We start from the raw sequence: 27,688 nt of genomic DNA, 5'->3' as shown, positions 1-27,688 counted from the left end.
AGTGAAATTGAGAAAAAAGCAGTAGGAGAAAATTTCTCTGCATTTTCCTTTAAAAAAAATATGACGGGGCGCCTGGGTGGCTCAGTGGGTTAAAGCCTCTGCCTTCGCCTCAGGTCATGATCCCAGAGTCCTGGGATCCAGCCTTGAATCAGGCTCTCTGCTCAGCAGGGAGCCTGCTTCTCTGCCTACTTGTAATCTTTCTCTCTGTCAAATAAATAAGTTAAAAAAGAAAAAAAAAAGAAAACAAAACTTAAAAAATATATATACGGAATTTGTGTATCATCCTTGCACAGGGGCCATGCTCATCTTCTCTGTATCATTCCAATTTTAGTATATGTGATGCCAAAGTGAGCACTCCTTCCCCCACACCAAAGGCTTTATTAAGGGGTGCCTGGGTGGCTCAGTTTTTTATTAAGCGTCTGCCTTTGGCTCAGGTCATGATCCTAGGGTCTTGGGATCAAGCCCCACATCAGGCTCCCTGCTCAGTGAGAAGCCTACTTCTCCCTTTCCCACTCCCCTTGCTGTGTTCTCTATCTCACTGTGTCTCTCTCTGTCAAATAAATATATAAAATCTTTTTAAAAATTAAAAAAAAAAAGACTTTATTTTGAGAGAGAGAGGATATGAAGGGGGAAGGGGCAGAGGGAGAGGGAGAAGACTCTTAAGCTGACTCCATGCTGAGTGCAGAGCCCCACGAGGGACTAAATCACAACCAAGATCATGACCTGAGCCAAGATAAAGAGCCTAACACTTAACTGAGCTGATTCCTCTCATAACTCTAGAGAATTTCTTGAAAGACTGTTTGAAGTAAATATATGCAGGGGTGCCTGGGCAGTTCAGTGGGTTAAAGCCTCTGCCTTCAGCTCAGGTCATGATCTCAGGGTCCTGGGATCGAGGCCCGCATCTGGCGCTCTGCTCAGCAGGGAGCCTGCTTCCCCCTCTTTCTCTGCCTGCCTCTCTGCCTACTTGTGATCTCTGTCAAATAAATAAATAAAATCTTAAAAAATAGGGGCGCCTGGGTGGCTCAGTGGGCTAAAGCCTCTGCCTTCGGCTCAGGTCGTGATCCCAGGGTCCTGGGATCAAGCCCCGCATCGGGCTCTCTGCTCAGCGGGGACCCTGCTTCCCCCTCTCTCTCTCTGCTTGCCTCTCTGCCTATTTGTGATCTCTGTCTGTCAAATAAATAAAAAAAAATCTTAAAAAAATATATATATATGCAGCATAGATGGAGGCATTTTTTGACTTTTTCCCTACCAACTCCTAAGTCTGGGGTAACCCCCCAACCCTTATACCCAAATGCTCAATGCAATAATTCTACGTAATTTTCCATTCAGGTCCATGTTTTCCTGGTTGAATTCTGCAGCTACACTTACCACCTTAGAACCAAAGATTTGGAGAGATGAAAGTGACCTCAGAGCACCTCTTCACTCCCTGTAGTATTTTAAGATTATTTATTTATTTATTTATCAGAGAGAGACAGAGACAGAGAGAAAGAGAATGGCAGGCAGAGGGAGAGGTAGGCTCCTCACTGAACAAAAAGCCTGACATGATGGGACTCGATCTCAGGACGCTGGGATCATGACCCAAGCCAAGGGCAGAAACCTAACCACCCAGGTGTATCTCCTATAGTATTTTTAAAAAATATTTTATTTATTTATTTGACAGAGAGAGATCACAAATATAGAGAGAGGCAGGCAGAGAGAGAGAGGGAAGCAGGCCCCCTGCTGAGCAGAGAGCCCGACGTGGGACTTGATCCCAGGACCCTGAGCCGAAGGCAGCAGCTAAACCCACTGAGCCACCCAGGCGCCCTTCTTTTTTCTTTCTTAAGATCTTATTTATTTATTTGTCAGAGAGAACCAGAGAGTGTACAAGCAGGGGGAGCAGCAGGCAGAAGGAGAAGCAGGCTCCCTGCTGAGCAAGGAGTCCTATGCAGGACTTGATCCCAGGACCCTAAGATAATGGCCTGAGCCAAAGGCAGACATTTAACCAACTGAACCACCCAGGCATCCCTGGAATTTTAAAATAATGCTGTTTATGACCCCTTAATTTGGCCTGAAAGTGTGCAACACAGCAAACCATCAGGAACATAGGATAAAACAGGAGTCAAGAAAGCTAGAAGTTGGGCTCCTGCTCAGCGGGGAGTCTGCTTCTCCTTCTCCCTTTGCCACTTCCCCCACTGGGGTTCTTGCTCTCTTAAATAAATAAATAAATGATCTCCCTCTCCCTCTGCCCACCCCCAAGATCTCTCTCTCAAATAAATAAATACAATTAAAAAATAAAAAATAATTTATAAAAGCTCAGTTCCTGACCTTTAGGAGCTTGAATCTAGTCTTACAGAGTCCTGACCATAGATGATTGCTTCTAGAGAGCTGTGCAATGGTAACGTGCATGGAAGTCTTCTCTAAGAGCACAACTTTATGGAGAATCAGAAGTGATACAAACTATAGGAGGCTGGAGTCTCTGTTCTGGGACCTGTAAGGCCATAGGTTGGTGGAACCTCAGGGAAGCCTGAGGAATCCTCCCGTCAGAATAAAGTTACCTGTCCAGGGATTTCCAGAGTTCATGGTTCCCTTTGGCTGTATCTTGTCTCCTCCTCCTCCTGCCCCCCAAACCTTCTTCCCTGAAGCTAAAGGAGTCTGGGGTGGAGTCAAGACTCTCAGAAGCCAGTTAAGCCAGTTCCTACAGGCCTGAACATGCCCTGCTGAAGAAGAGCCCCTGCAGAAAACTGCTGTCCCCAGCTGTAGCCACAGCCAGCTACAGAAGGTGAGACCTGGGCTGGGAAAAGAACTCAGGAAAAACCCAAACACAAATCAGCACCTACTCCAAACACAGGTGGACCCAACCTGGACCTGTAGATGCCCAGTGGGACAAAGCTGGTGCTGGTCACTCCCCAACCCTCATCAGCAATGATGTATGAGAAGTATGAGTACCAAAGTCTGCTGTCTGTCTGTCTTTCTTTTTCTTTTCTTTTCTTTTCTTTCTTTCTTTCTTTCAGATTTTATGTATCTGTTTGACAGACAGAGATCACAAGTAGGCAGAGAGGCAGGCAGAAAGAGAGGAGGGGAAGCAGACTCCTGGCTGAGCAGAGAACTGGATGCAGGGCTTCATCCCAGGACCCTGGGATCATGACCTGAGCTGAAGGCAGAGGCTTTAACCCACTGAGCCACCCAGGCGCTCCCCTCAATGTCTTTCTCTAATTCTCCCAGCTCAGCTCTTAGCAGAGTCTGTAGTGTTATCTGAGAAGCTACCTCTCCATCATCTCTCAGAGAGCTCAGAGCTCTCTCCAGCGTTGCTTAGGCCACCTGTGTATTGGGGGGAAGGGCCACACATGGATTCTGACTTTAGCATGGGCAGTCTCACCTCTCTGGTTAAAAGGGGAGGCTGCAACCAGAAGGGATACAGAGGCTCATGGTTCCTGCTTAGGTAAAAGCCTGGCTGGATGCTTTGAGGAGTTGAAGTTTTTTGTTGAGGTGAACACCAGCTAGTCCCCATGCTCCTGGCTGCCCCACAGTCACAATTTCTTGGACTGAGCTTAAGTGAGGGAGATCTGCTACATCCCTGGGACTGTGAAATCTCAACAGATGGCTCAGGCTGTTGGGAGCCATGGGAAAGCTTTATAGTTGTGCACTATTTCAAAGCATCTTCATATCCCTTATCTGTGAAGAGAGATTCAAACAGCTTACAGCCAACAAGCTGGTTAACCATTAGAGACAGGATTTAACTAAGAACAATGACCTCAGATCCAGCGCTCTTCCTCCAAGCTGCCTCCTACCTAACTTTAATCCATGTATGCCTTTTACCCAGGTCATGATCCTAGGTCCTAGGATTGAGCCCCACATCAGGCTCTCTGCTCAGCGGGGATCCTGTTTCTCCCTCTCCCTCTGCCTGTGCTCTGTCAAAATAAAAAAATGTTTAAAAAAAATAAGCCACATACACATATTCACACACTTTTTAGAAGTTGAGTGCATATCATTTTGTAAATAATCTGTTCATAAATGTAAAGGGGAGGTTGGTTCAAGGACTGCTACTCTGAAAAGTTCATTATAGCAAACCCATCCCCAAACAAACAACAAAACCCTCCTTCAAGACTGGTATTAGGGGCGCCTGGGTGGCTCAGTGGGTTAAGCCGCTGCCTTCGGCTCAGGTCATGATCTCAGGTCCTGGGATCGAGTCCCGCATCAGGCTCTCTGCTCAGCAGGGAGCCTGCTTCCCTCTCTCTCTGCCTGCCTCTCCATCTACTTGTGATTTCTGTCAAATAAATAAATAAAATCTTTAAAAAAAAAAAAGACTGGTATTAAAGCTCTGTCTGCCCCTTCTCTTTCCCCTCCTCAAAAATCATGTATTGTGTGTCTTTGCTCACACCATACTGAGTTTAGGTGGCAATGAGATCTCCAGAGTTCGGGAACTAAGTTCTGGCTCCCCCTACTGGGTGGATGATGGATTCACTAGCTCAAAGGAGAACTTACCCAGCCTCCCTAGAAGTTTCTGGGTTTCTTGGGAAAATCCTGTATTTGCATGTAATGGCATGCCCATTATACCATTAATACGTTCCTCTAGCCACTGTATTTTCTTAGAGATGATAGATCTGTGTTTGTTTAAATCAAGTTTGGTTTTCTAGCAGGAACACTTCTTAGGTACTTCTATTAAGTTTGTGTCATAAGGGCATCTGGGTGGCTCAGTGGGTAGACCATGTGACTCTTGATCTCAGGGTCATAGGTTCAAGCCCCATATTGGGTATAGAGATTACTTAAAAATATAATCTTAAAAACAAACTTCCTGTTGCAACCCAGCAAGAGGCATATATTATCTAGTGGTCTTTTTGTGATGAGATTGACTTGCAAAAAAATTTTTTAAGATTTATTTATTTGTCAGCGAGAGAGGTCACAAGTAGGCAGAGAGGCAGGCGGGGTGGGAGGGGGCAGACTCCCCGCTGAGTGGAGAGCCTGATGTGGCCCTTGATCCCAGGACCCTGATATCACAACCTAAGCCAGGGGCAGAGGTTTAACCCACTGGGCCACCCAGGCCCCCCTGCAGATATTTTAAGTAGGCTCCAGATCCAGTGTGAGCCCCACATGGGGCTTTAATTCACAACCCTGATTTATTTTATTTATTTATTTTTTTTAAACGTTTTCTTTTTTTTTTTTTTTTTAAGACTTTATTTATTCATTTGGCAGGCAGAGATCACAAGTAGGCAGAAAGGCAGGCAGAGAGAGAGAGAGAGAGAGAGAGAGAGGAGGAAGCAGGCTCCCTGCCGAGCAGAGAACCCGATGTGGGGCTCGATCCCAGGACCCTGGGATATGACCTGAGCTGAAGGCAGAGGCTTTAACCCACTGTGCCACCCAGGCGCCCCCACAACCCTGATTTAAAGACCTGAGCTGAGATCAAGAGTTGGATGCTTGGGGTGCCTGGGTGGCTCAGTCTGTTAAATGACTGATTCTTGATTTTGACTTAGGTCATGATCTTATGGCTGTAGGATTGAGCCCTGCATCGGCCTCCCTGCTTGGTGAGGAGTCTCCTTGAGATTCTCTCTCCCTCACTATGCTGCTTCCCCTGCTCACATGTGTGTGCCTTCTCTCTAATAAATAAATCTTTAAAAAAAAAAAAAAAAAGAGTTGATGTTTAACCGAGCCACCCAGGCACCCGATGACCTGCAAATACTTTACATTTTCTTTTCCTTTTTAATTTTCGTTTAACCATTTCCTTATTAACAGACTTAGGATACTTCCAGGTGTTTTTGTTTTTTTGTAATTAATGCCATGACAAACCATTCTGATACATCTATATTTGCATGCTTGCCTAAAACATTTCCTAAAATTCCCAGAAGTGAAACTTCTGGGTCAATAATCAATAATTTTTCAACACAATAAATCTATTTCGATAGGCTAAGGGTTCCTAATAAAGTCCAGAGGCACCAGTTAGATTAACCGGTAGCCTAGAAACAATAAAGTCAATGCCAACTTTATCTAATGACTCATGCATCTTCCATCCTTGACTCATGCATGCATCCTTGATCTTGGGGATCTTTTCTCACACTCTGGGTAGTAACTAGGTCTGCACAGGCAGGTACAAGGCAGATCCTACAGTAGAGCAAATTTAGGTATGACAAGCCTTAGTTAGATCTATTATCTTCTACAATCCAGGGGGAATGCAGATAGCTGTATGTGTTACTGGCCAATAAACTCAGGATAGAAAAGCACCCTGACTCTATAGTCTGCACTGTGAAAAGATGATCTTGAGTAAAAGTTAAAAATATTCAGACCAGTTTGAAATAGGTAGGAAAAAAGAACCAGCGGTGAGCAGTTTGGGGATTACTGTCTTGGCCCTAGAAGGAATGGATCTTCCAGGCAGAATCAATTCCAGTGTGGTTCTGGGCTTGAGCCTGATGGGGGGCTTGATCCCAAGACCCTGGGATCATGACCTAGGCTGAAGGCAGAGGCTTTAACCCACTGAGCCACCCAGGCGCCCCTTTCTTTTCTTTTTTTAAATTTTATTTATTTATTTGACAGAGAGAGACACAGCGAGAGAGGGAACACAAGCAAGGGGAGTGGGAGAGGGAAAGCAGGCTTCCCACTGAGCAAGGAAGCTGACTCAGGGCTCGATACCAGGATCTTAGGATCATGACCTGAGCTGAAGGCAGACGCTTAACAACTGAGCCACTAAGGCGCTGCCTGGGCTTTAATTTTTCTTTTACAAGTCTTAGCACTATTATGTGAGTACTGTTCATCTTTGTATTATCAGAAAATTTTTTCTTCTGCGGGCTACTGGTGTTCCTTTGCTTAAAGAATATCACCCCAATCTCCACTTCTCTCCACATTATCTTCTTTGTATATTCCTGTATGTCCTTTCCTTTCCTCTTTTTTTTTTTTGAGATTCATTCATTTGAGAGCCCCTGGGTGGCTCAGTTGTTAAGTGTCTGCCTTCAGCTCAGGTCATGACCCCAGGGTCGTGGGACTAGGACCCACATCAGACTCTCTGGCAGAAAGCCTGCTTTTCCCTCTCTCTCTGCTTCTGCTCCCTCTCTTGCTGTGTCTCTCTCTGTCAAATAAATAAAAAAAATCTTAAAAAAAAAAAAGATTTATTCATTTGAGATAGAGAAAGTGAGCACACATGCAAGAGAGGGACACTCTCATTGCAGTTAGGGCCTACCCTAACCCAATATGACTCCATCTTGATTCTTACCTTAGTTACATCTACAATTCAAATAAGCCACATTCTGAAGTTCCAGGTAGACTTGAATTTTGGAGAGACAATATTCAACCCACAATTCTCAATGTTTTATTGGAAGTCACTAGGAAAATAAGAAACTTAACAAGCCCTGCTATAATATTTACCTGCTTTGAGGACAAACGGCTTGAGGAGAGGGATTGCTTCCTATTCTTCTGAGACTTGCCTGCACTAGAATAGTTGTGGATGTTAAAGACCCAGGAAATCATCTAATGTCTAATCTCAACTCTTCTCCTCATTGTAGAAGATGAAAAAACAATCTAAAGAGAGGAAAAAACCTGTTCAGTCATGGCCACACGCAGCTGCAGTAGAACTAGAAAAGAACCCATACCTTTCCCTTTTGGTTCACACTTACCTGAGAGGTTGGTCAGCACTTGCGGGGGTGGCATGGATTCCCCTTGCAGAATAGCAAGATTATCTCTAATCAGTGGTAGACTACTCCACTTCCCCAGCTGCGGGTGGGGTGGGGGAGGACCTAATGGGGGAAACTAAAGCATGGTGGTTGACGCAATAACCTTTGTGTTTTAAGCCAAAGATCCTAGAGGAGCAGAGAGTGCGTGGTGGTGGTGAAGATGGAAGGATGTTTCTTACATAAGCAGTGCACTGCCTCCACACCTCAGGCCATGGTACAATGTTATCTGGCAAATGTTACCAAGGCAAATGGCCTTGACCCTGCAGCCTCATTATTATTTCCAGTCCTCTGGTTAGGCTGCCACCAGTTAAGGAAAAAAGTAGCTACAAGTGAGGGAAGTTTGTTTTCTTTAAGACTGAAGTTGATCATTTGTTTTCTTCCTGTCCATAGCACTAGGGATGTTAATTACAGCTCTGAATGGTGCTTAACAAAATGCAGTAAATATGTGACTCTGAACTCAGTTAATGAGTATTATTATCCTTTAAAAATTCTGACTTCGGCAATTACACACTAATCAAGAGGAGTGTTCCGATGTGAGGCTCAACCCAGCAGGAATTTGAGAGGACAGCTCACAGCTCTGTCTTGGAGAGCTGAATCATAAAAGGGCTTATAGCCCCATTTGGAGCAGCTTGGTTCACACCTCTCTCTCTAGTGGTAGCATAGAAACAAATTTCTCACGTTTCTTCGGATTACTCCTTTAAAGAGTTGAAGTAAGGGCAGAAGAACCAAGCTAAGAAACCCAAACTTTCTTGTTTTCATTGGTGGTTCCAGACTTAGTATATGTCTCTACCTTCAAAGCTTCAAGCCATCTCAGCACACTATCATGAAATGAGATATGGTTAATGGCAAGTAACATTGAGTGATTCTTCCCCAATCCCGATCCATTGACTCCCAGACATCAGCCAACTGGAATGGAAAAAAACACTTGGGTCATAGGCTGACTCTTGTAATTGACCCCAATGCTAAGCCAAGGGTCTTGACACCCTGACTTGTTATTTTCTGTGTGGCAGCTGGATCAGATAAGCCTAGCTTGAGAGTCCTTACTAGAAATACTAATCAACGTGGCAAGGGTAGGGAACCTAGAGCACGAATGTTTCCAGAGCTGTCTGTAAAAGGATCCACAGGAGGATGGGAGGAGTGAGTAGACCATTTGGAATGAGGCATGTGGCCTGAGGGAGAACAAGGAGGTTCTTTCATGGCTTGGGAATAGGGACTGCGGCAGGAAAGGGAGGGAACCTATCAAGTCCACGAAGTTTTTCTGTGAGATAAATACTTTGCTGCAAAGTCTGGCTAGAAACAGGAGCAGGCCAAGATTGCCCGGAGGACAGGAGCCCAAGTCAGGTTGCTCCCATATCCCGTCATCTTTCTCGGAGCATATTCCATAAACACAAGTCCCATAGTAACCAAAACCTGAGGTTGGGAAGTAAAGCACCAGGTCTTTGTTTAAATCTGCATTTCCCAGGAATAACTTGATCATGGCACATTCTGCAAATACCCATCACTATACCATGGATTGGGTATTCTAAAAATCTCATTTTAGGCAAGGCTCTTCTCCTCTAGGAAGCCCTCTTGATCGCTTACTTCCCCCTTCCTGTTTTCTGGCCTTTGATCATATAGGCAGATACCTGCATGAATCATTCTGAACTAGTCAGTCTCCAAGGCAGGTGCAAAGGGCAGCTCTATCTAGCTTGCCCTTTCCTTATTCTAGAAAGGAATAAGTACCGTGTGACAGAGGAATCTACTGCCTGCCTGGCTCTGTGGCCCAGTCCTGATGGGTCTTCCAGAATCAGCTAAGGAAGGTGGTATGATTTAGCAGTCTGCCCTTCTCTCAGCTACAGCCCCAAACAAGCTCTGGGAAGAGCATCATTCACTATGGTCACTGTTTCCTCCTCTTATAAAGGGCAGCTAGGAGCTGTGGTGCCAACTTAAAAAAAAATAATAATATCCTATTCCCTAGGCACTGAGCAGCCACTTTTAGTCATTCCCAGGGAACCCTCCACTCAAGCAGATAGAACCTATCACCAACCCTTCTGGGGGAGAGGAGCTGGTCACCTTACTCAAATCCAGTCATTCAGAGCAAGGACTAGCAGCCTTCTTGCTCATCTTCAGCCTGGGCATATTCATCTTCCACTGGTCCCCGGAGCAACTGATCTTGGGCCAGGGCTAGGGACCAGAAGCAAGCAGGTCTTAGTATCTGTGTGTTTGCACTTGACATGTCTTTTTTTTTTTTTTTTTTAAGATTTTATTTATTTATTTGACAGAGAGAGATCACAAGTAGGCAGAGAGAGAGGAGGAAGCAGGCTCCCTGCTGAGCAGAGAGCCCGATGCGGGACTCGATCCCAGGACCCTGAGATCATGACCTGAGCCGAAGGCAGCGGCTTAACCCACTGAGCCACCCAGGCGCCCCTGTACTTGACATGTCTTTAACTGTGAGGGAACTCTTGTTCCTCTTCTGCTCCAAGCAATCCTAGCCCTCCAACCATCATTTTTTCTTGCTGTCCCTTGGCTATACATGCTCACTCAAACCAATTTGCAACTGGAATATTTATTTTTACTTGGCAAAAAGTCAAGTGCTACATTTTTAAAAACAAAATCTCAAACAATCAAACATATTACCCATCACAGAAGAGGGTCTGGCAACAGTACAAAACATCCTACTTAAGACTTTTTTTTTTTAATATAGAAGTTGGTTTAAAATGATAGAAGTTCTGTGAGAACTAAGAAATCTACAGACTGTAGTTTAATAGAAAAAAAAATTAAGACAATTAAAAGATCTATAGTATCCAGCATTTTACTTAATTCCCTGTTTATAGCACCTATTTCTCTAGGTTAGATGAGAATTCTAGAACCTGTGGTGTGCACCTGGTGTATCACCAAGATAGGGTGGACTTGCTGTCTCCCCCAACAGCCCCCATTATCAAGGAGAAGGCACTCTTTTTTTCAATCACCCCACTTAGACCCAGAGCAGAGGGGGATAACTGGGAGAACAATTTAGAAACTAGAGTGCAGGAATAAATATGACTTTTCCTTTCCCCAGGATAGGCTGCTGACAGAAGCAGAGTATGTGCTTAGAATGGAGGAGGAATCTGTGGGTGGGAACAGCTGCTATCTGCAACATGATGCGTAAAAAGCAAGGAATAACTGGACATTACGGTCAGTCAGTTGCCTGCAGTTTCAAAACCTCAGACTAAACAGAGTTCAAGGGAGGAACAAATTACTAGTCACATCAATGCTTTTACATGCACAATGTTGCTGGCTATAGGCCACCCACCACCATCCCAAGTCTGAGCCAACAGAGAGGGAGAGATGGCTTCAACCCCAGCCCCACTGTAATAAGAAAATGAACATTACACACATGAAGGACTCACTACACACAGATAGACCCCCTGCTTACCCCACCCTCCTGGACTGAACCCAATTTAGAAAAGCAAAGTAAAACCCATTGGGGAGATTAGAAGAAAGGCAAAGGAGAAGTTTCTCCCCAAAGCCAAGGGGACTGAGTATGTGAATGTTAGCAGACTTAAGGCCCCCTGTTCCAGGCCCCTGAGATACCAGATCGCATCTTGTTTGAAGAAGGAAAAGGAAGACTGGGATGGGGATTCTCTTTACCAAGTTCTACCAAGCCTTCTGCAGCCTCCAGAACTGCATCCAGATAGAAACCCTGATGTTTTAAGGGAGCGGGCCACTGGCTAAGCAGATGGGAAGTTAAAGTGGAAATGACACACAGAAGTATTCTCACCTGGGCAACACCAAGTTGGGAAGTTAGATAGGGGACGGATCACTCTGGAGTCCTGGGATGAGCATCACTAGGAAGCCTGCAATCTAACTCAAAGGGTCTTCCTGGTGGTGATTGTTTTTCTGTTTTTAATTCCTATAATCAGTGCCGTTAGATTTTACAAAACAAGATAAAGACTAGTCCCAAAGCTGACTCTGTGAATAAAGTTGTTTTTTTTTTTTTATAAATATTTTAATTACAAGTAATTCTTACTCCAGGTACTTTCAGTGACACACAGTGTTTGCAGGCATCCAAGTTCTCTTTCTCACACAGACACACACACAACAGACACACACACAGCCCCCAAACTTTCACAGAAAGTCTGACAGCAACCACATAATTATAAAGGAGCCCTACCTCTCAAGAGTGAAGTAAGGGTGAGAATGAGTACGCCAGCCTAAAGAACCAAAAGGGGAGAGTGTGTGTCACTTAAGGAAAAAATAATTAACAGTGTTTGGTTGAGAAGCCAGAAAGAAAAAAGACAGTAAAATTCTGATTACCAAAAGCTGAAGAAAAAAAACCAACAACAAAAAAGGCTTCAAATTTCTGTACAGAGCTTCCTGTCAAGTGCCTAAACCATAGGCAAACTCTCCTGTTCCCACTAACATGAGGGCCTCACACAACTGGAAGAAAATAAAAAGAAACAAGAAAACTAAGGATGGAAGTTAGTGTAAATCTCTGCATTTTGGGAGAGAGTTGTCATTAACTCCAGAGCCCAGCATAGTTTCCATGGAGCCCTGAAGGGAGGGGTCCTCCTGCCACAAAGAGTTTCGTTCCCGACGAATCGTAGCAGTGGGTGTAAACAGCATTGGGGAAGAAATCAATGTCCGAAAAGTAATTCCTCCAGGTTTCATCATGATTCTATGGGAAGAAAACAAGACTCTGTTAGCACTCTAGGCCATGGGGCAGAGAAGAGGACAGAAAGGGACAGGAATGCCTTCTGGTCTTGAGGAGAGGGTCCTGCATTTAACCTGATGTTAGGAGACTGTGACTGGTGTTCATGGGAAATGGAGCCTCATGTTCCCAAATGAACATGAGGCAGGAACAGGATGAACAACTGCTATACCAACCCAAAGTCTCAGGACAGCCGGAACCAAACTCTTTAGTAATTCAGTGGCCACCACAGTGCGGGGGTCCTTCTCCTTCCGGATCTATTATCACCTGGGGGGAATTCTGAGTCAACTAGCTTATCTTACTGGGCTTCGGTTTTCCCATGGACATGTAGACACAGAAGCAAAATCAAGGGGGAGTGCCTTCCTCTGCTCTAAGGAGTGCCTCTTACCATCAAGAAAGTATGTGGGTGGCTGATGTTATCAGTGGGGGTGGGAAGAGGTGGGTAGACTGAAGGCAATTTTTCTGTCACTGTTCAGTAACCATGTCAGAAAGGGGCTTACTCACCAGCCAGCCTTTGCCAGTGGTCAGTTTCAGATTCTCCCCTGCTAGTCTGGGCTTCGACCCATAACAAGCTGAGAGCCTCTCTTCCAGGAATCTCTGAGCTCGGATGTCATAGAACAGCAGGGAACCCTGCCCTGTACCCACAGTGATGATGTGCTCATAAAAGCTCACTGACCGGATCCCTGAGAGAGACAAAAGTAAAGGGCAATGAGTAGGGAGAGCACACACTGACAATCTGCTAACCTGTATTTCTCTGGCACTGAGGTCACATGGCACCTCCAAATACCAGACAGTGGCTTTCCCAGGTGTTTATGGCAGGAATAGCTCATGTGAAAGCCTGAGAACCCTGGTGGCACAATGCCCATTCAGACACTAACAGGAACCTTTCCATAAGCCTTAGAGAAGTGCCAGAGGCCTGACGATGTCTAAGATGCCTTTGGCCTAAGACCCTAAGTGTACCCAGAACCTCCCTCCCCTAGACTCATTGTGGAGTCATCTTTCCGAACTCTAAACTTTCTTTCAGTATGTTTCCAAACCTACACTGAAACAGGGTAATCTGCTATTTACAAATCATGTTAAAAAGGACTTCTTCCTATCTGACCTAAAACCACTACCGTGCAAGAGGTCTTTATCTGATATTGCATCTGTGGATCAAATAAGTGCACAGGATACGTCTCCTGGCACATCAGAGGGGCTCAATATTATCTATGGAATCAGTATTTCCTTATTAGGCATGAAAGCTACCCCTGTAATAGTAACCAAAATCTCATGAAGCTTTTTTTAATTTTTTTTTTAAATTTTTTAGGGGTGCCTGGGTGGCTCAGTTGGTTAAACATTAGACTCTTGATCTCAGTCCAGGTCTTAAATCTCAGGGCTGTTAAGTTCGGGCCCTGCACTGGGCTCCATTTTGGGCACGGAGCCTACTTAAAGAGATTTCATTTAATTTTTAAATTACATATTTTAAAAGATTTATTTGATAGAGAGAGACACAGTGAGAGAGGGAACACAAGCAGGAGGAGTGGGAGAGGGATAAGCTGGCTTCCCACTGAGCAGGGAGCCCGACTAGACTCAGGTCTTGATCCCAGTATTCTGGGGGTTCACCTGGGGGGAATTCTGAGTCAACTAGCTTATCTTACTGGGCTTCGGTTTTCCCATGGACCTGAGAACCTGATCCCAGGTTCTCAGAATACTGGGATCAAGACCTGAGCCGAAGGCAGATGCTTAACGGCTGCGCCACCCAGATACTTCAAATTTTTAATTTTTTAAAGATTTTTTTAATTTTTAAGTATCTCTCTATCTAACATAGGGCTCAAACTCACAACCCCAAGACAAGAATTGCATGCTACTGAGACAACCAGGTGCCCCTAAAGATTTTATTTTTAAGTAATCTCTACACACAATATGGGACTTGAACCTATAACCCAGAGATCAAGAGTCGCATGCTCCATCGACTAAGCCTGACAGGTGCCCCTCTTAAAGCTTTTCATTGCAGACATTATTCTAGTCAAGCCAATTTATTTTTCCCCTTACAACTCTCATTGCACACATTATTCTCTGGGGGCTGAAACATGAGTGTCTTAACTATAACTGAAAACCAACCCCAAACAAAAGCCACTTTTGCAGTATCTGCATGAAAATTAACAATACTTGGAAGAGAGAGGCTAAATTGTAATCCATAGTGTGCCTTTTAGGAATTCCAGGATAATGCAGCTACATTTTTGCATGAGAAGGGCAACAGTGAGATAAAATATACTTTGTTAACCTGATCTGGATTCTAGTCTATGGCTGTACTCCCACCAATCTGTATGATGTTGAGCACGTTACTTTAACTGCTCTGGGTCTCGGTCTCCTCATCTATAAAAAAGGGTTAACACTAACCTTATGTTTTTCCACCTGCTTCCCACAGGGTTCCAGGTAAGATGAAGTAAGACCACAGATAAAGGTATTTTGAAATCTTAAGGTACAGTACAAACATAAGTCTTTTTATTCCTTGATAAATAAAAAGTCCTCTCAGAGAAAATATATCATAAAAGATGGGAGGCTGGGTGCCTGGGTGGCTCAGTGGGTTAGGCTTCTGCCTTCAGCCCAGGTCACCATCCCAGGGTCCTAGGATCAAGCCCCACATCTGGCTCTCTGCTCAGCAGGGAGCCTTCTCCCCCTGCCCCCCCCCGCCTCTCTGCTACTTGTGATCTCTCTCTCTCTGTGTCAAATAAAGAAACAACATCTTAAAAAAAAAAAAAAAAGATGGGAGGCTGGGGCGACTGGGTGGCTCAGTCAGTTGAGTGACTGCCTTCAGCTCAGGTCATGATCTCAGGGTCTTGAGACTTAGCCCCACATCTGGCTCCCTGCTCAGTAGGGAGTCTGCTTCTCCCTTTCCCTCTGCTGTGCCCCCTGCTTGTTCTCTCATTTGCGCGCTCTCTCTCAAAATAAATTAAAAAAAAAAAAAAAAAAAAAAAAAAAAGATGGGTGGCTGAAGCTGAATTCACTCCCAGTGGAATTAAACTAAGTGGGGCGCCTGAGTGGCTCAGTGGGTTAAGCCTCTGCCTTCGGCTCAGGTCATGATCCCAGGGTCCTAGGATCAAGCCCCGTATCGGGCTCTCTGCTCAGCTGGGAGCCTGCTTCCCCAGCCTCTCTCTCTGCCTACTCATAATCTCCCGCTCTTTGTCAAGTGAATAAATAAAATCTTTTTTAAAAAAAAAAAAAAAGCAAAAAAAGGGGGCACCTGGGTAGCTCAGTAGGTTAAGGCCTCTGTCTTCAGCCCTGTCATGGTGCCAGGGTCCTGGGATCGAGCCCTGCATCAGCCTCTCTGCTTGGCAGGGAGCCTGCTCCCCCTTCCCCCATGCCTGCCTCTCTGCCTACTTGTGATCTCTCTGTCAAATAAATAAGTAAAATCTTTAAAGGAAAAAAAAGAACTAAAAAGAAAAAAGAACTAAACTAAGTATTTTCTTCAGTTTTTACTGAGGTATAAATGAAAAACAATACACTACACATATTTAAAGTAGGACCCTGAGATCATGACCAGAGCAGAAAGCAGCGGCTAAGCCCACTGACCCACCCAGCCCCCATCTAAAGTTTTAACATATGTATATAGCCACGACACTACCAGCACGATCAAAATAACGAATATATCCACCACCTATCGGCCACCCTCAAAAGTTTCCTCATGCCCTCAGTAAACTCCCTCACTGCACATTAACCCTTAGCATAAATGAAGTTTACTGTTCAGGCAAGGCACCAGCAAAAAACTGCCAAAGGACAGAAAGTCAAGATATGTGAAAGAATATGAAAACCACCAATATCCTATTGGTTTCCACTAAAGGCTTCATGTGGCCACAAATTTGCCTCTGGTGGCTTGATGCTCTGCTGCCATTTGCAGTTTCATAAGCTCCCTTCTTCTGTCACCAAATACCTCCACCAGGTTTCATAAATATTACTATACTTGTTCTGCAACCAACATAGAAACTTAAAGTCAAAACCCATCTGCAATGTACTTCTAAGGCGGGGCACAGTGGGACTCTCTTTTTCTTTCTTTTTTTTTTTTGGTGCAAAATGGTGGTTTATTTATTTATTTATTTTTTAAAAGATTTTATTTATTTATTTGACAGAGAGAGATCACAAGCAGGCAGAGAGGCAGGCAGAGAGAGAGGAGGAAGCAGGCTCCCTGCTGAGCAGAGAGCCCGATGTGGGCCTCGATCCCAGGACCCTGAGATCATGACCTGAGCCGAAGGCAGCGGCTTAACCCACTGAGCCACCCAGGCGCCCAAAATGGTGGTTTATTAAAGCACAGGGACAGGACTCAGGGGAAGAGCGAGCCACTGCCCCAGGTCTTGAGGAGTGGCTGATTATAGACTCCTAAGGTGGGGGAAGTAAGGAAAAGGGAGGTTTCAAAAGAACTTTCATATGCTAAAGAAGACCCATCTACAAGATACCAGGGGTCTTGCCTCTGTCAAGTTGTTTTCTGCTCTAGCAAGGTATTAACATTTAGCTCCGAGATCCCTGGAAGAATGCCACACAGGTCCCACCCAGGAGTGAGGAGTAGGGGGTGAGGGGGAGGCTGCAGGATGTCAGCTTGTGCTTTGTCTTCAGCTAGCCTTCGGCTTCCTCATCATCTACCCCTGAAAAATTATATGACCCTTAATTTTTTAAGGCTGTTTAAGGTGGAAGGTCTCATCTTCTGCAATATCTTCCTACCGAACAGGGGCTATACCACGACTCTTACCACTGCCTCGCTCCCTGGAGCAAACAGACTTGACGTTGTATGATGGCTGCCGTGGATCCAAGAAGGAGACATGAGCTTGGGAGCCCACTGCATATACTGACCATTCACTACCATAGGCCAGGCACACATTCTCACGGCAATATGGCAGTTTGGTGGAGAGGAGCTGAAACAGAGAAAGAAGTGAGGGACCCACGGCAGTACCAGAGAGCATCCTACAGGGGAGTGTTTTTAGTTAGCCCAATACCATGGGCTTCCTTCAAACACAAACCACATAAAGTCAGAGACAAAAAGACAAAAATAATGCCCTGTTTCACCACTAAGTAAGAGAAAGAGAGGGTAACTAATATGCAGTAAGATCTCAGTAATGGAAAGGACTGATTAGGGAAAAAGATTAATTTGGAATTAAATAATTAGAAGCAGAAAGGCTTAGACCTACAGGTTATTTCCAGCCATGGTCATGCTGTTCTCTGCCATGACCCTCTCTGCTACCACCCTCCTCACTGTTCTTCAGATAAAGGGGCTGATTTCTGGCTACTCTCAGCCTAGCTTCCCAATTGTATGGGAGTTACACACTACAAACAGCACACTCATGGGACAGGGTCAACCTCAGCTAACAACACTCAGCCTTAATCCTGGATCCTTGTCATTCACCCCATTCTTAGTGGGTGCCTACTAAATGGAAGGCACCAACCAAGGTCAGTGGAGCTCAAAGGCTGCTTGACATGAAGGAGTCAGTTATTCCTAGAATTCTGCTTCCTCTTGAGAAAGAGTCTGTCACAGAAGTAATAAGCAGCAGAAGTCTTTGGGACAAGAGGGACCCACAGGTTGGTTTCACTTTGTGCAGAAGTTGCTTGTAAAGATTATAAATATTCTTATTATCTATTATTTCAGAGATAGTTTATCTAGTTTAATTGATTTTCAGTAGCTGGTAATTCTAACTTCTAGGTTTTCCTGCCCTTTCAACGTTCTAAATTGCCAATAATCCATAAGCTAATACTTAAATGCCTTGTGGACTAGAGGACTGCTTGCAGACAGCAAGTCCTTGCAATGTGAAAGATTCTCCCCCTCTGATCTCTTTAAAAGACTTTTAAGAGAGGCATGTTAGATTCAGAGCTCCATGCACTGTGCATTAACATGCCCAGACCCTTGGAAAACTGGTGACTTAGGCAAGAATGAAAAGGCTCGGGAAGAACAAAAGTATTTTAACCAAAAGGTGAACTTTCAGGTAAAACCACTAAGTCATGTTCATCACACCTTAGACAGTGTATTTTCAGCCTTCCAGAGATGAAAATAACCATCCAGAGATACTGCTCCCAATTCCTACAAGAGCAATGAAAAACAGGTTATATTTCAGTCTGTAGCAACTAATACATGGTGGTAAGCAGGGGAGGACCCTGAAGGTTGGGGTCCTCCCACTCGTCATTCATTCTTATCCCATGATTCCAGCAGGGGGGCCAGGGATGGTCAGCCCATCACCTCACTCCATGGAATACAGCTGGACGGCATATTAAATTAAGGTTGCTATTTGGGAGAACTCAAGAAGGAAGCCAGGTTCTAGCAGTAATGTAAACACCCATGATTCCAAAAGCTCTTACTATGCAATCATTCCTATGACATCCTGTTAAATAGTTCCAGCAGAATAAACACATGAAGGAGAGTTTCATAAATGGCAGTATGAGAACTTCTATGAGTGGAGAATCTCAGTCTATCTCTTGGCTACAGTTATGGCCAGAAGTTAGAGGAGATTAAGGGAACTACCCTTCAAAATGTGGCCTGATTGAGATTTTGGGAGCTTTTCCTCTCTTTTGGCTCTGAGTCCCCATCCCAACATTCTACTTAATATCCCCAGTTTCAGATCTGACTAAATGATTAGGTAAGACCTGCTGGTAGGTTGAGAAGAGGCAGTGAAGCATGAAGAGAAACTGAATACCAAAGAGAAAAAAAGCCATCGTCTTCAGAGGTATGTATGAAAATCACACCCAAAATAGAGCACCTGCAAAGGCAAGTGCAAATGAGAGACAGTCAAATCAAAAGTGTCCTTAGTGTCCCTAGGGTAACTCTGCATGGCTGACCAACAAAGATGGACCCTCCAGAGAAATACTGCAGAGCTCAGTGCAAGGGAGGGTTTCATAATCTCAGTTATAATTTCTCACCAGCAACCCTCAGCCTTCAATCCTCCATGGGCTCAGAACTAAGCTATATTAGCAAGTATTGACTTGGAAGGAGAAGCCAAGTGCCAAGATACAAGCCCAGAAGCTGAAGCAATAGGAAAAGCCTTCCTCCATGGTGAGCTCATACCTTGTTCTTGTTGTTGAAGGCCAGAGCCCGGACCTTGCAGTTGTCAGGGTTTGTGTCCTCCTTGGGAATGTCCTTTAAGGCCTTGTGAGTAATGTGAGCATACACAGGGACCCGTGACACATTGTGCCTTGCATCACTTTTGGTCAACACGTCATCTGTCACCTCCCAGAGTCCCATAGAGCCATCACGTGAGCCTACAGGGCAAGGAGACCACAGATGTCAGACATAACCCAACTCTCTATGGGACAGTCCTACAGAAACCAAGATCTTTGTACATCATCCTCATATGTGCTAAAGCTTGGTCAGGTGGCCCACTGCAAAACAGAAAACAGTATACCTTAAGAGCTATAAGAGGAGGGGAACCTGGGTGGCTCAGTGGGTTAAGCCGCTGCCTCCGGCTCAGGTCATGATCTCAGGGTCCAGGGATCGAGTCCCGCATCGGGCTCTCTGCTAGCAGGGAGCCTGCTTCCCTCTCTCTCTCTCTCTGCCTGCCTCTCCATTTACTTGTGATCTCTGTCTGTCAAATAAACAAATAAAATCTTTAAAAAAAAAAAAAGAAAAAGAGCTACAAGAGGAATGATTCAACTAAGATGTAGGAGCTAAAATATAACCTTTAACTTTTGGTGAGTTTTTTTTTTTTTAACCTTTGGTGAGATTTTTAATTTTACTATTTATTTATTTATTTTTAAAAGACTTAATTTACTTGACAGAGAGAGACAAAGAGAGAGGGAACATAAGCAGGGGGTGTGGGAAAGGGAGAAGCAGGCTCCTGCTGAGCAGGGAGCCTGATATGGGCTCAATCCCAAGACCCTGGAGTCATGACCTGAGCCACCCAGGCATCCTTTGCTGAGATTTCTTTTTTTTTTTTTTAAAAGATTTTATTTATTTATTTGACAGACAGAGATCACAAGTAGGCAGAGAGAGAGGAGATAGCAGGCTGCCTGCGGAGAACAAAGCCCGATGTGGGGCTCAATCCCAGGACCCTGGATCATGACCCGAGCCAAAGGCAGAGGCTTTAACCCACTGAGCCACCCAGGCGCCCCTCCTTTCCTGGGATTTTTTTTTTTTTTTTTAAAGATGTTATTTATTTATTTGACAGAGAGAAATCACATGTAGATGGAGAGGCAGGCAGAGAGAGAGAGGGAAGCAGGCTCCCTGCTGAGCAGAGAGCCCGATGCGGGACTCGATCCCTGGACCCTGAGATCATGACCTGAGCCAGAGGCAGCGGCTTAACCCACTGAGCCACCCAGGCGCCCCTCCTTTCCTGGGATTTTTTTTTTTTTTTTTTTAAAGATGTTATTTATTTATTTGACAGAGAGAAATCACATGTAGATGGAGAGGCAGGCAGAGAGAGAGAGGGAAGCAGGCTCCCTGCTGAGCAGAGAGCCCGATGCGGGACTGGATCCCAAGACCCTGAGATCATGACCTGAGCCAGAGGCAGCGGCTTAACCCACTGAGCCACCCAGGCGCCCCCTTTGCTGGGATTTTTTAAGAGATTTTTTTTTTTTTTAAGATTTTATTTATTTATTTATTTGACAGATGGAGATCACAAGTAGGCAGAGAAGCAGGCAGAGAGAGAGGGGGAAGCAGGTTCCCCGCCAAGCAGAGAGCCCGACTCGGGGCTCGATCCCAGGACCCTGGAATCATGACCTGAGCCGAAGGCAGAGGCTTTTTAACCCACTGAACCACCCAGGTGCCCCGTTTTTTTTTCTTTTTTTTAAAGATTATATATATATATTTATTTGATAGAGAGATCATAAGTAGGCAGGCAGAGAAAGAGGGGAAAGCAGGCTTCCCGCTGAGCAGAGAGCCCAATGCAGGGTCCAATCCCAGGACCCTGAGATCATGACCTGAGCTGAAGGCAGAGGCTTAACCCACTGAGCCACCCAGGTGCCCCAATTTTTTAAGTCTTATGCTCTACCGACTGAGCTAGCTGGGCACTAGATTTTTTAAAAGAGAGTACTACAGAGTTTGAGAAAACTCAGTAATTTTCCAAGCCAAACGTTTGGCTTGGTCACCAGGCATGCACGCACAACCAATGTCTGGCAGTAGGGTTTGGGACCCTCCACCTGAAATCAGTGGTGCTTAATCTTTTCTGACTATATGCCTCTGAGAGACCTAGGAATATTAAAGACCCTCTTCCCTAGAAAAATACACCAAACACCACACTGCACATTCAACTTCAGGGAGGTTCATGAACCTCTTGAAGGCTTTCCATGGGTCCAGAGGGACCATAAGCCCCAAGTTAGGAATGACTATATAGGGCAGCTGGCCAGTTCAGTTGGTATAGCATGCCACTCTTGACCTCGGGGTTGTGAGTTCGAGCCTCATGTTGGGTGTAGAGATTACTTAAAAAATAAATAACGACTGTTCTACAAAAAATGAATACTTAAAAATATAGTTTTCCCTAGTATACAAAAATGAAGCACCTAATTCCTTTCTAGGGGCACCTGAGTGACTCAGTTAGTTGACCATCCTACTCCTTATCTCAGCTCAGGTCTTGATCTCAAGGTCCTGAGTTCAAGCCCCACACTGGGTTCCATGCTAGAGCCCAGTGTGGGGCTTGAATATTTATTATATAAATATATTTATATTATATTAAATATAAGTAGATAAATAAAAATAAAATTCCTTTCCCATAAAGTTATTTACCAACTCTCCTTTAGACTAGAAGGTGCCCTTCCCACACTGCAAATCTACTGAATAAGCCATAAGGCTTATGGGCAGGGATTTAATGCAGAGGTTTTATCACATGTGAAATCTAGAAAAGGTCAGAGGACATATCTGGAGAACTATGCATGGCTTATTATGCAAATTAAAAAATAAAACTACGCAAGTTTTATAATGAAAAATTCAAGCATACTGAAATATTGAAAGAATTTTACGATGAACTGTTCAATTACATCTATATTCTACAATCAACAATTTATTGTACTTGGCACATTTATCTACATATTCATCCTTCTGTATGATCCCATTTTAACCAACTAAAAAATAAGTACAGAAAAATGACTGGCAAGGTATTTTAAAAATATTGACAGTGATTATCTCTGGGTAGAGATATCGAGGATAATTCTTATTGTCTTTTTTGTTTATCTGTATTAAAAAAATTTTCTTATGGGGGCCCCTGGGTGGCTCAGTCAGTTAAGTGTCTGCCTTCCTCTCATGTCATAATCTCAGGGTCTTGGGATCAAGTCCTGCGTCAGGCTCCCTGCTCAGCAGAGAGCCTACTTCTCCCTCTCCCTCTGCTTCTCCCTCTGCTTGTGCTCTTTCTCTCAAAAAAATAAATAAATCTTAAAATATATATACAAAAAATTATGATAAACACTTATTACTTTTATAATAAGGAAAAAATATTTAAAAATTTTTTAAAAATTATTTTTCAAATATTTTACCCACATATTTGCCAGAGAGAGAGAGAGAGAGCGTGTGAGTGCATATGCAAGGGGAGAAGCAGGCAGAATGAGCAGGCTCCCCACTGAGCAAGGAGCCCAATGCAGGACTCGATATAAAACTCTGGGATCATGACCTGAACTGAAGGCAGATGCCCAAACAACAGAGCCACCCAGCAGACCCGGACAAAATTTAAAGAACTAGTATGGCAGCATCATGAAGATTGACTGGAGAAGACAGAACAGAAGCAAAGAAAAAATATGGATGGATATCAGGGGTATTTCAAGATATAGATAATAAGCATGCTAGCAGAGAAGATAGTAAAGAAACTGTAGCTAAGAGGGTTTTTTGTTAGGTTTTTCTTAGTGACACACAATGTTTTTAAGAATCTAGAACTGGGGTACTATATTTTTACATATGGGTCCCGAGCAAAACTGGTTAGCACTCTGAGCCTACTTTCTAGGGTGCTGTGGGTATCCAGAAAGCATTTGTGTTTCTATAGATTACCTTCTCTACACTCACTTCCATGTATTTTTTCTGATGTCTTCCACTGGGAAAGAAATTCCCCCCAATCCTATAGCTTTTATCAACAAGAAACACACCATATAGTTGTACAGTAAATAACTACTCCTCATACTTCACATCAACTATTCCAAAACACTTTCACAACATTGTCACAATGAAGCCCACAAAAACATTGTGGATAACATGCTGTCACACATACTTTTGGGAACAAGGCAGAGTATGAATAATAAATGAAGAATGCTGGTAACTCCTCTTGCCAGATCAGGAATATACAGGGGAAATGACTTATCCAAGGAGACACAGTAAGTTAGAGAAAGAGCCAATACTGGTAATAAGATCTCCTACCCAATGGTCTGTTTACTGGGCTATTTCTAATCACACTGCTATCCCTTTTAACTTCTAGTCTCCCTCCCTCCCTGCCACATCAAAACTCCATACAAGGAACGCCTGGGAGGCTCAGTGGGTTAAAGCCTCTGCCTTGGGCTCAGGTCATGATCCCAGCGTCCTGGGATCGAGTCCCGCATCGGGCTCTCTGCTCAGCAGGGAGCCTGCTTCCTCCTCTCTCTCTGCCTTCCTCTCTGCCTACTTGTGATCTCTGTCTGTCAAATAAATAAATAAAATCTTTAAAAAAAAACAAAAACAAAAAAACTCCATACAAAAGGGGCGCCTGGGTGGCTCAGCGGGTTAAGCCTTTGCCTTCAGGTCAGGTTATAATCCCAGGGTCCTGGGATCGAGCCCTGCATCTGGCTCTCTGCTTGGCGGGGAGTCTGCTGCCTCCTCTCTCTCTGCCTGCCTCTCTGCCTACTTGTCATCTCTCTCTCTGTGTCAAATAAATAAATAAAATTAAAAAACAAAACAAAACAAAACAAAAACTCCATACAAAAGGTCAATTTTACCAGACACCGCCATAGTATCACTGATCCATGCAATGGAAAAGATCCAGTCCTTGTGTCCATCCTTGGAGAGGGGAGAAAAAAAAGAAAATTAGTAAAAAAGGATTACAAGTCACACTCTTTAAAAGCTTACAGTCGGACTGAAAATATCTTTGTAAAAATTACAATTCTGATCTCTGATGAGCTTAACACATAGGGCAGGATCCCACCGTTTTTAACTTTTTTTTTTTTTAATTATTATTATTATTATTTTTTTTTTTCACAATTTTTAACTTCTGTCTTGAGAAGCTCAAAGCTGAAATGAAACTGGCATTCCTACAGGCAATGAACATGTCTGGTAGACACACAGGTCTTGCCTTCTAACCTCTGGATATCTCATTTTGGGCTCCTACACACGATCACCCACCTCTAATCCCTCTAACCTCATCCTACCACTCTTCTCTGTCCTTCCTGTTACAACAGCTATACCTGACCTCTTTGCTGTTCCTCCTATCTGTAACTCTTCTCCTCCAGACATCAACATGACTTGCACTCACTCTCACTTCCTCTGTGTCTTCCTACTCAAATGTCATTCTTAGCAATGAGGACTTCCCTGACCATCCATCCTCTAAACAGCATTCTCCACCACTAACCCTTTAATCTGCCTTTACTCTTCTCCAGGGCACTTATCACATTCTGATATACTGCTGGAAAATATTTATTGGTCTATGTATTGGTTTATAGGTCTCCCTCCAAGAGGCAGAAATTTAGGTCCCTCCCCATAAGAAAATTTTATCTGTTTTATTCACCACATTGTCCCCAGTTTCTGAAACAATGCCCAGACATAAAAAGCTCAATAAATAGTTGCTGAATGATTTAATAAACTTTGGTGACTATGGGCAATGGGACATACACAGACACTGCATTAAAACACCAAACCACTGCTGCTGGCCCTAAAGTATGCTGCTCATCCCCTTATCAAACACACACTGTCAATATACTTCCCTATGGGGTGTTCAGTCCCCATTTTGGTATTTCTACCCTCACAACTTACCCCCCATACCCTTGTAGTCAGCAGAAATTTAGAGGAAACTATTCCTTCCCAGGGGGCATGTGGGAGGAAGGTCCATGTTACTTACCAGGCTCTGCTTAAGAACAAAGCTACCTCTACAGTTACTGGGGAACAAAGCTACCTCTACAGTTACTGGGGAAACTTACATCACCCACACACACAGGATCTAGTGTAGGTAGCCGGTAGATGGCAAGACTGTTGGGGTTGTCTCCTCCAGTGGCTAACAGAGTTCTGGAGGGATTCAGCTCGATGGCATGGATGCCACAGCCCTGCTGGGTCACAACTCCAGGCTCCCGGTCCTTTAGAATGGGGATCTTGGTGATCTGGCTTGTCTGCACATCCACTACAAACAGCTACAAGAAAAGGGACACACATAAGTTGACAGTTTCTCTTTCATGTGGCTAACCTGGGGTCCAAACACCCATTCACTCAATTATCCCTTAAACTTTAATTAATGTCTACTACCTATTCAATTATCCCTCAAACATTTTAGACCCCGGGAACTGCTAAAGGCATAGTCAGGGATATTAGTCAAATGAAATATGAAAATAAGAAAATACATAGAGACAAAGATAACATGTTACATGAACACAGATTAGCAAGCAATAAATTCTGCCTGGGATTCAAAGACAGCTTCAAAGAGGATGTGTATTAGACTGTGGACCTAAAGAACCCGACTAAAGGTTTTCTGCCAGTTTGGACTTTTTTTTTTTTTTTTTTTAAATTTAATTTATTTGACAGGCAGAGATCACAAGTAGGCAGAGTGGCAGGCTGAGAGAGGGGTGGGGGGAAGCAGGCTCCCTGCTGAGCAGAGAGCCCGATGTGGGGCTCGATCCCAGGACCCCAGGATCATGACCTGAGGCTTTAACCCCGAGCCACCCAGGCACCCCTTGGACGTATTTTATATTATCTAATTCTCATCTACCCATGTATAAAAACTTAAAAACGAAATTCCCAGAGCCCATCACAATTACTATTAAATGTACTGTAAACATTAGGTTTGTTGGAGTGACTAGAGATATGACAAGCTCTTCTCCACCTCTTTTCCAATCTAACACCTTTCTACTCTGCCAGATTTAACTCAAAGAAACGTTTTATGGAAAAGATCGGTCTCTAAGAAAGAATATTCCTGTCTTTATTAAACTCTTTATGGGATTAAATGATTCACTCTCTCATTCATTCAGCACCAACTAAAATACCAAGTACTGTTCTAGGTGCTAGCAATGTGACCATATACTTTAGTACAGAGGAAGGTAGCTTAAAAGCCTCTCAGCAATTCTTGTGATGAAGCCAAATCATGTCAAATCTCTGTATAAAGTAACCTGCTTGCACCGGAAGGAGATCTATGAAAGGAGAACTATTCTTTCAGTTGGCTCCTGCCTCTCATCCTCTTTCTCATCACCTGTCTGGACAACTGCAACTGGTCTTTGCGCCTTCAAACAAGGCCACCATCAAAACTATTCTCTATATTGTATCGGTCATCTTTATAAAAACAGCAATCAGTTAAAAATATCCATAGGTGGGATGCCTGGGTGGCTCAGTGAGTTAAGCACCTGCCTTTGGCTCAGGTCATGATCCCAGAGTCCTGGGATAGAGTCCCACATCCGGCTCTCTGCTCATCCAGGAGCCTGCTTCTCTCTCTGCCCCTCCCCCAAACTCAAGCATGCTCTCTCTCATGTGCAAAAATAAATAAAAATACTTAAAAGTTTATATGTGTGTGTGTGTGTGTGTATACACAGATAAAATATAAATATCCATGGGGCGCATGGGTGGCTCAGTTAGTTGAGCAGTTGAGCAGTTAGCTCTTGATTTCTGCTTGGGTCATGGGCTCAAGGTTGTGGGATTGGGCTCTGCATTAGATTCTGGGCTCAGTGGGGAGTCTCCTTGGGGATTCTCTCTTCCACTCCCCTTGCCCTCATGCACTTGCATGCAAACGTACTCTGTCTAAACTAAATCTTTCTTTTATTATTTATTTATTTATTTGACAGAGATCACAAGCAGGCAGAGAAGCGTGGGGGGGGGGGTTAGCAGGCTTCCCGCTGAGCAGAAACCCTGACGCAGGGCTTGATCCCAGGACCTTGAGACCACAACCCGAGCCAAAGGCAGAGGCGTTAACCCACTGAACCACCCAGGTGCCCCTGAATCTTTCTTTTAATCTGAGAGAGAGAGAGAGAATGAGCAGGGGAAAGGGGAGAGGGAGAGAATCTTTCAAGCAAACCCCCCCACTCAGCAAGGAGCCCGACAAGGGGCTCAATCCCACAGCCCATGAGACCACCACTTGAGCTGAAACTGAGAGTCAGATGCCTAACTGAATTAGTCACCCAGGTGCCCCAATAAATAAATAAATAAATAAAAACTGGTTTCTCTTTACCTAAATCTAAACTCCTTTTCAGGGCATCAAGATTCTTCAATTTGGCTCCAACCTTTCTCTCTAGCTTTACATCCTGCCATGGATCTATGCTCTAGAAATAACAGCTTATTAACTATTATTCACACAAAACTCTGCAA

At 44.1% G+C, this 27,688-nt stretch overlaps 1 protein-coding gene and 1 non-coding gene across 2 annotated transcripts in view; both read right to left on the bottom strand.

Annotated features, from left to right (window-relative positions):
• Positions 1-252: 252 nt before the first annotated feature.
• LOC122917865 lies at positions 253-355 on the bottom strand. Its single transcript, XR_006386492.1, has one exon. It is a non-coding gene; the product is annotated as a U6 spliceosomal RNA (small nuclear RNA).
• Positions 356-10,160: 9,805 nt separating this feature from the next.
• Positions 10,161-27,688, bottom strand: part of DCAF12 (DDB1 and CUL4 associated factor 12) — a 30,315-nt gene continuing 12,787 nt past the window's right edge. The window contains exons 3-9 of the mRNA XM_044265502.1: positions 25,327-25,533; positions 24,133-24,193; positions 19,319-19,512; positions 18,275-18,340; positions 17,021-17,183; positions 12,805-12,983; positions 10,161-12,267 (exon numbers count right to left, since the gene is read on the bottom strand). Of these exons, the coding sequence (XP_044121437.1) occupies positions 12,109-12,267; positions 12,805-12,983; positions 17,021-17,183; positions 18,275-18,340; positions 19,319-19,512; positions 24,133-24,193; positions 25,327-25,533 (1,029 nt within the window). The 3' untranslated portion in view covers positions 10,161-12,108. The remainder of the gene's footprint in view (positions 12,268-12,804; positions 12,984-17,020; positions 17,184-18,274; positions 18,341-19,318; positions 19,513-24,132; positions 24,194-25,326; positions 25,534-27,688) is intronic.

Source organism: Neovison vison, chromosome 9 (genome assembly GCF_020171115.1).
Source record: "Neovison vison isolate M4711 chromosome 9, ASM_NN_V1, whole genome shotgun sequence".
In the NCBI taxonomy this organism is placed as follows: domain Eukaryota; kingdom Metazoa; phylum Chordata; class Mammalia; order Carnivora; family Mustelidae; genus Neogale; species Neogale vison.
The sequence above is the reverse complement of the archived record's forward strand: the minus strand, read 5'-3'. Positions and strand labels throughout refer to the sequence as shown.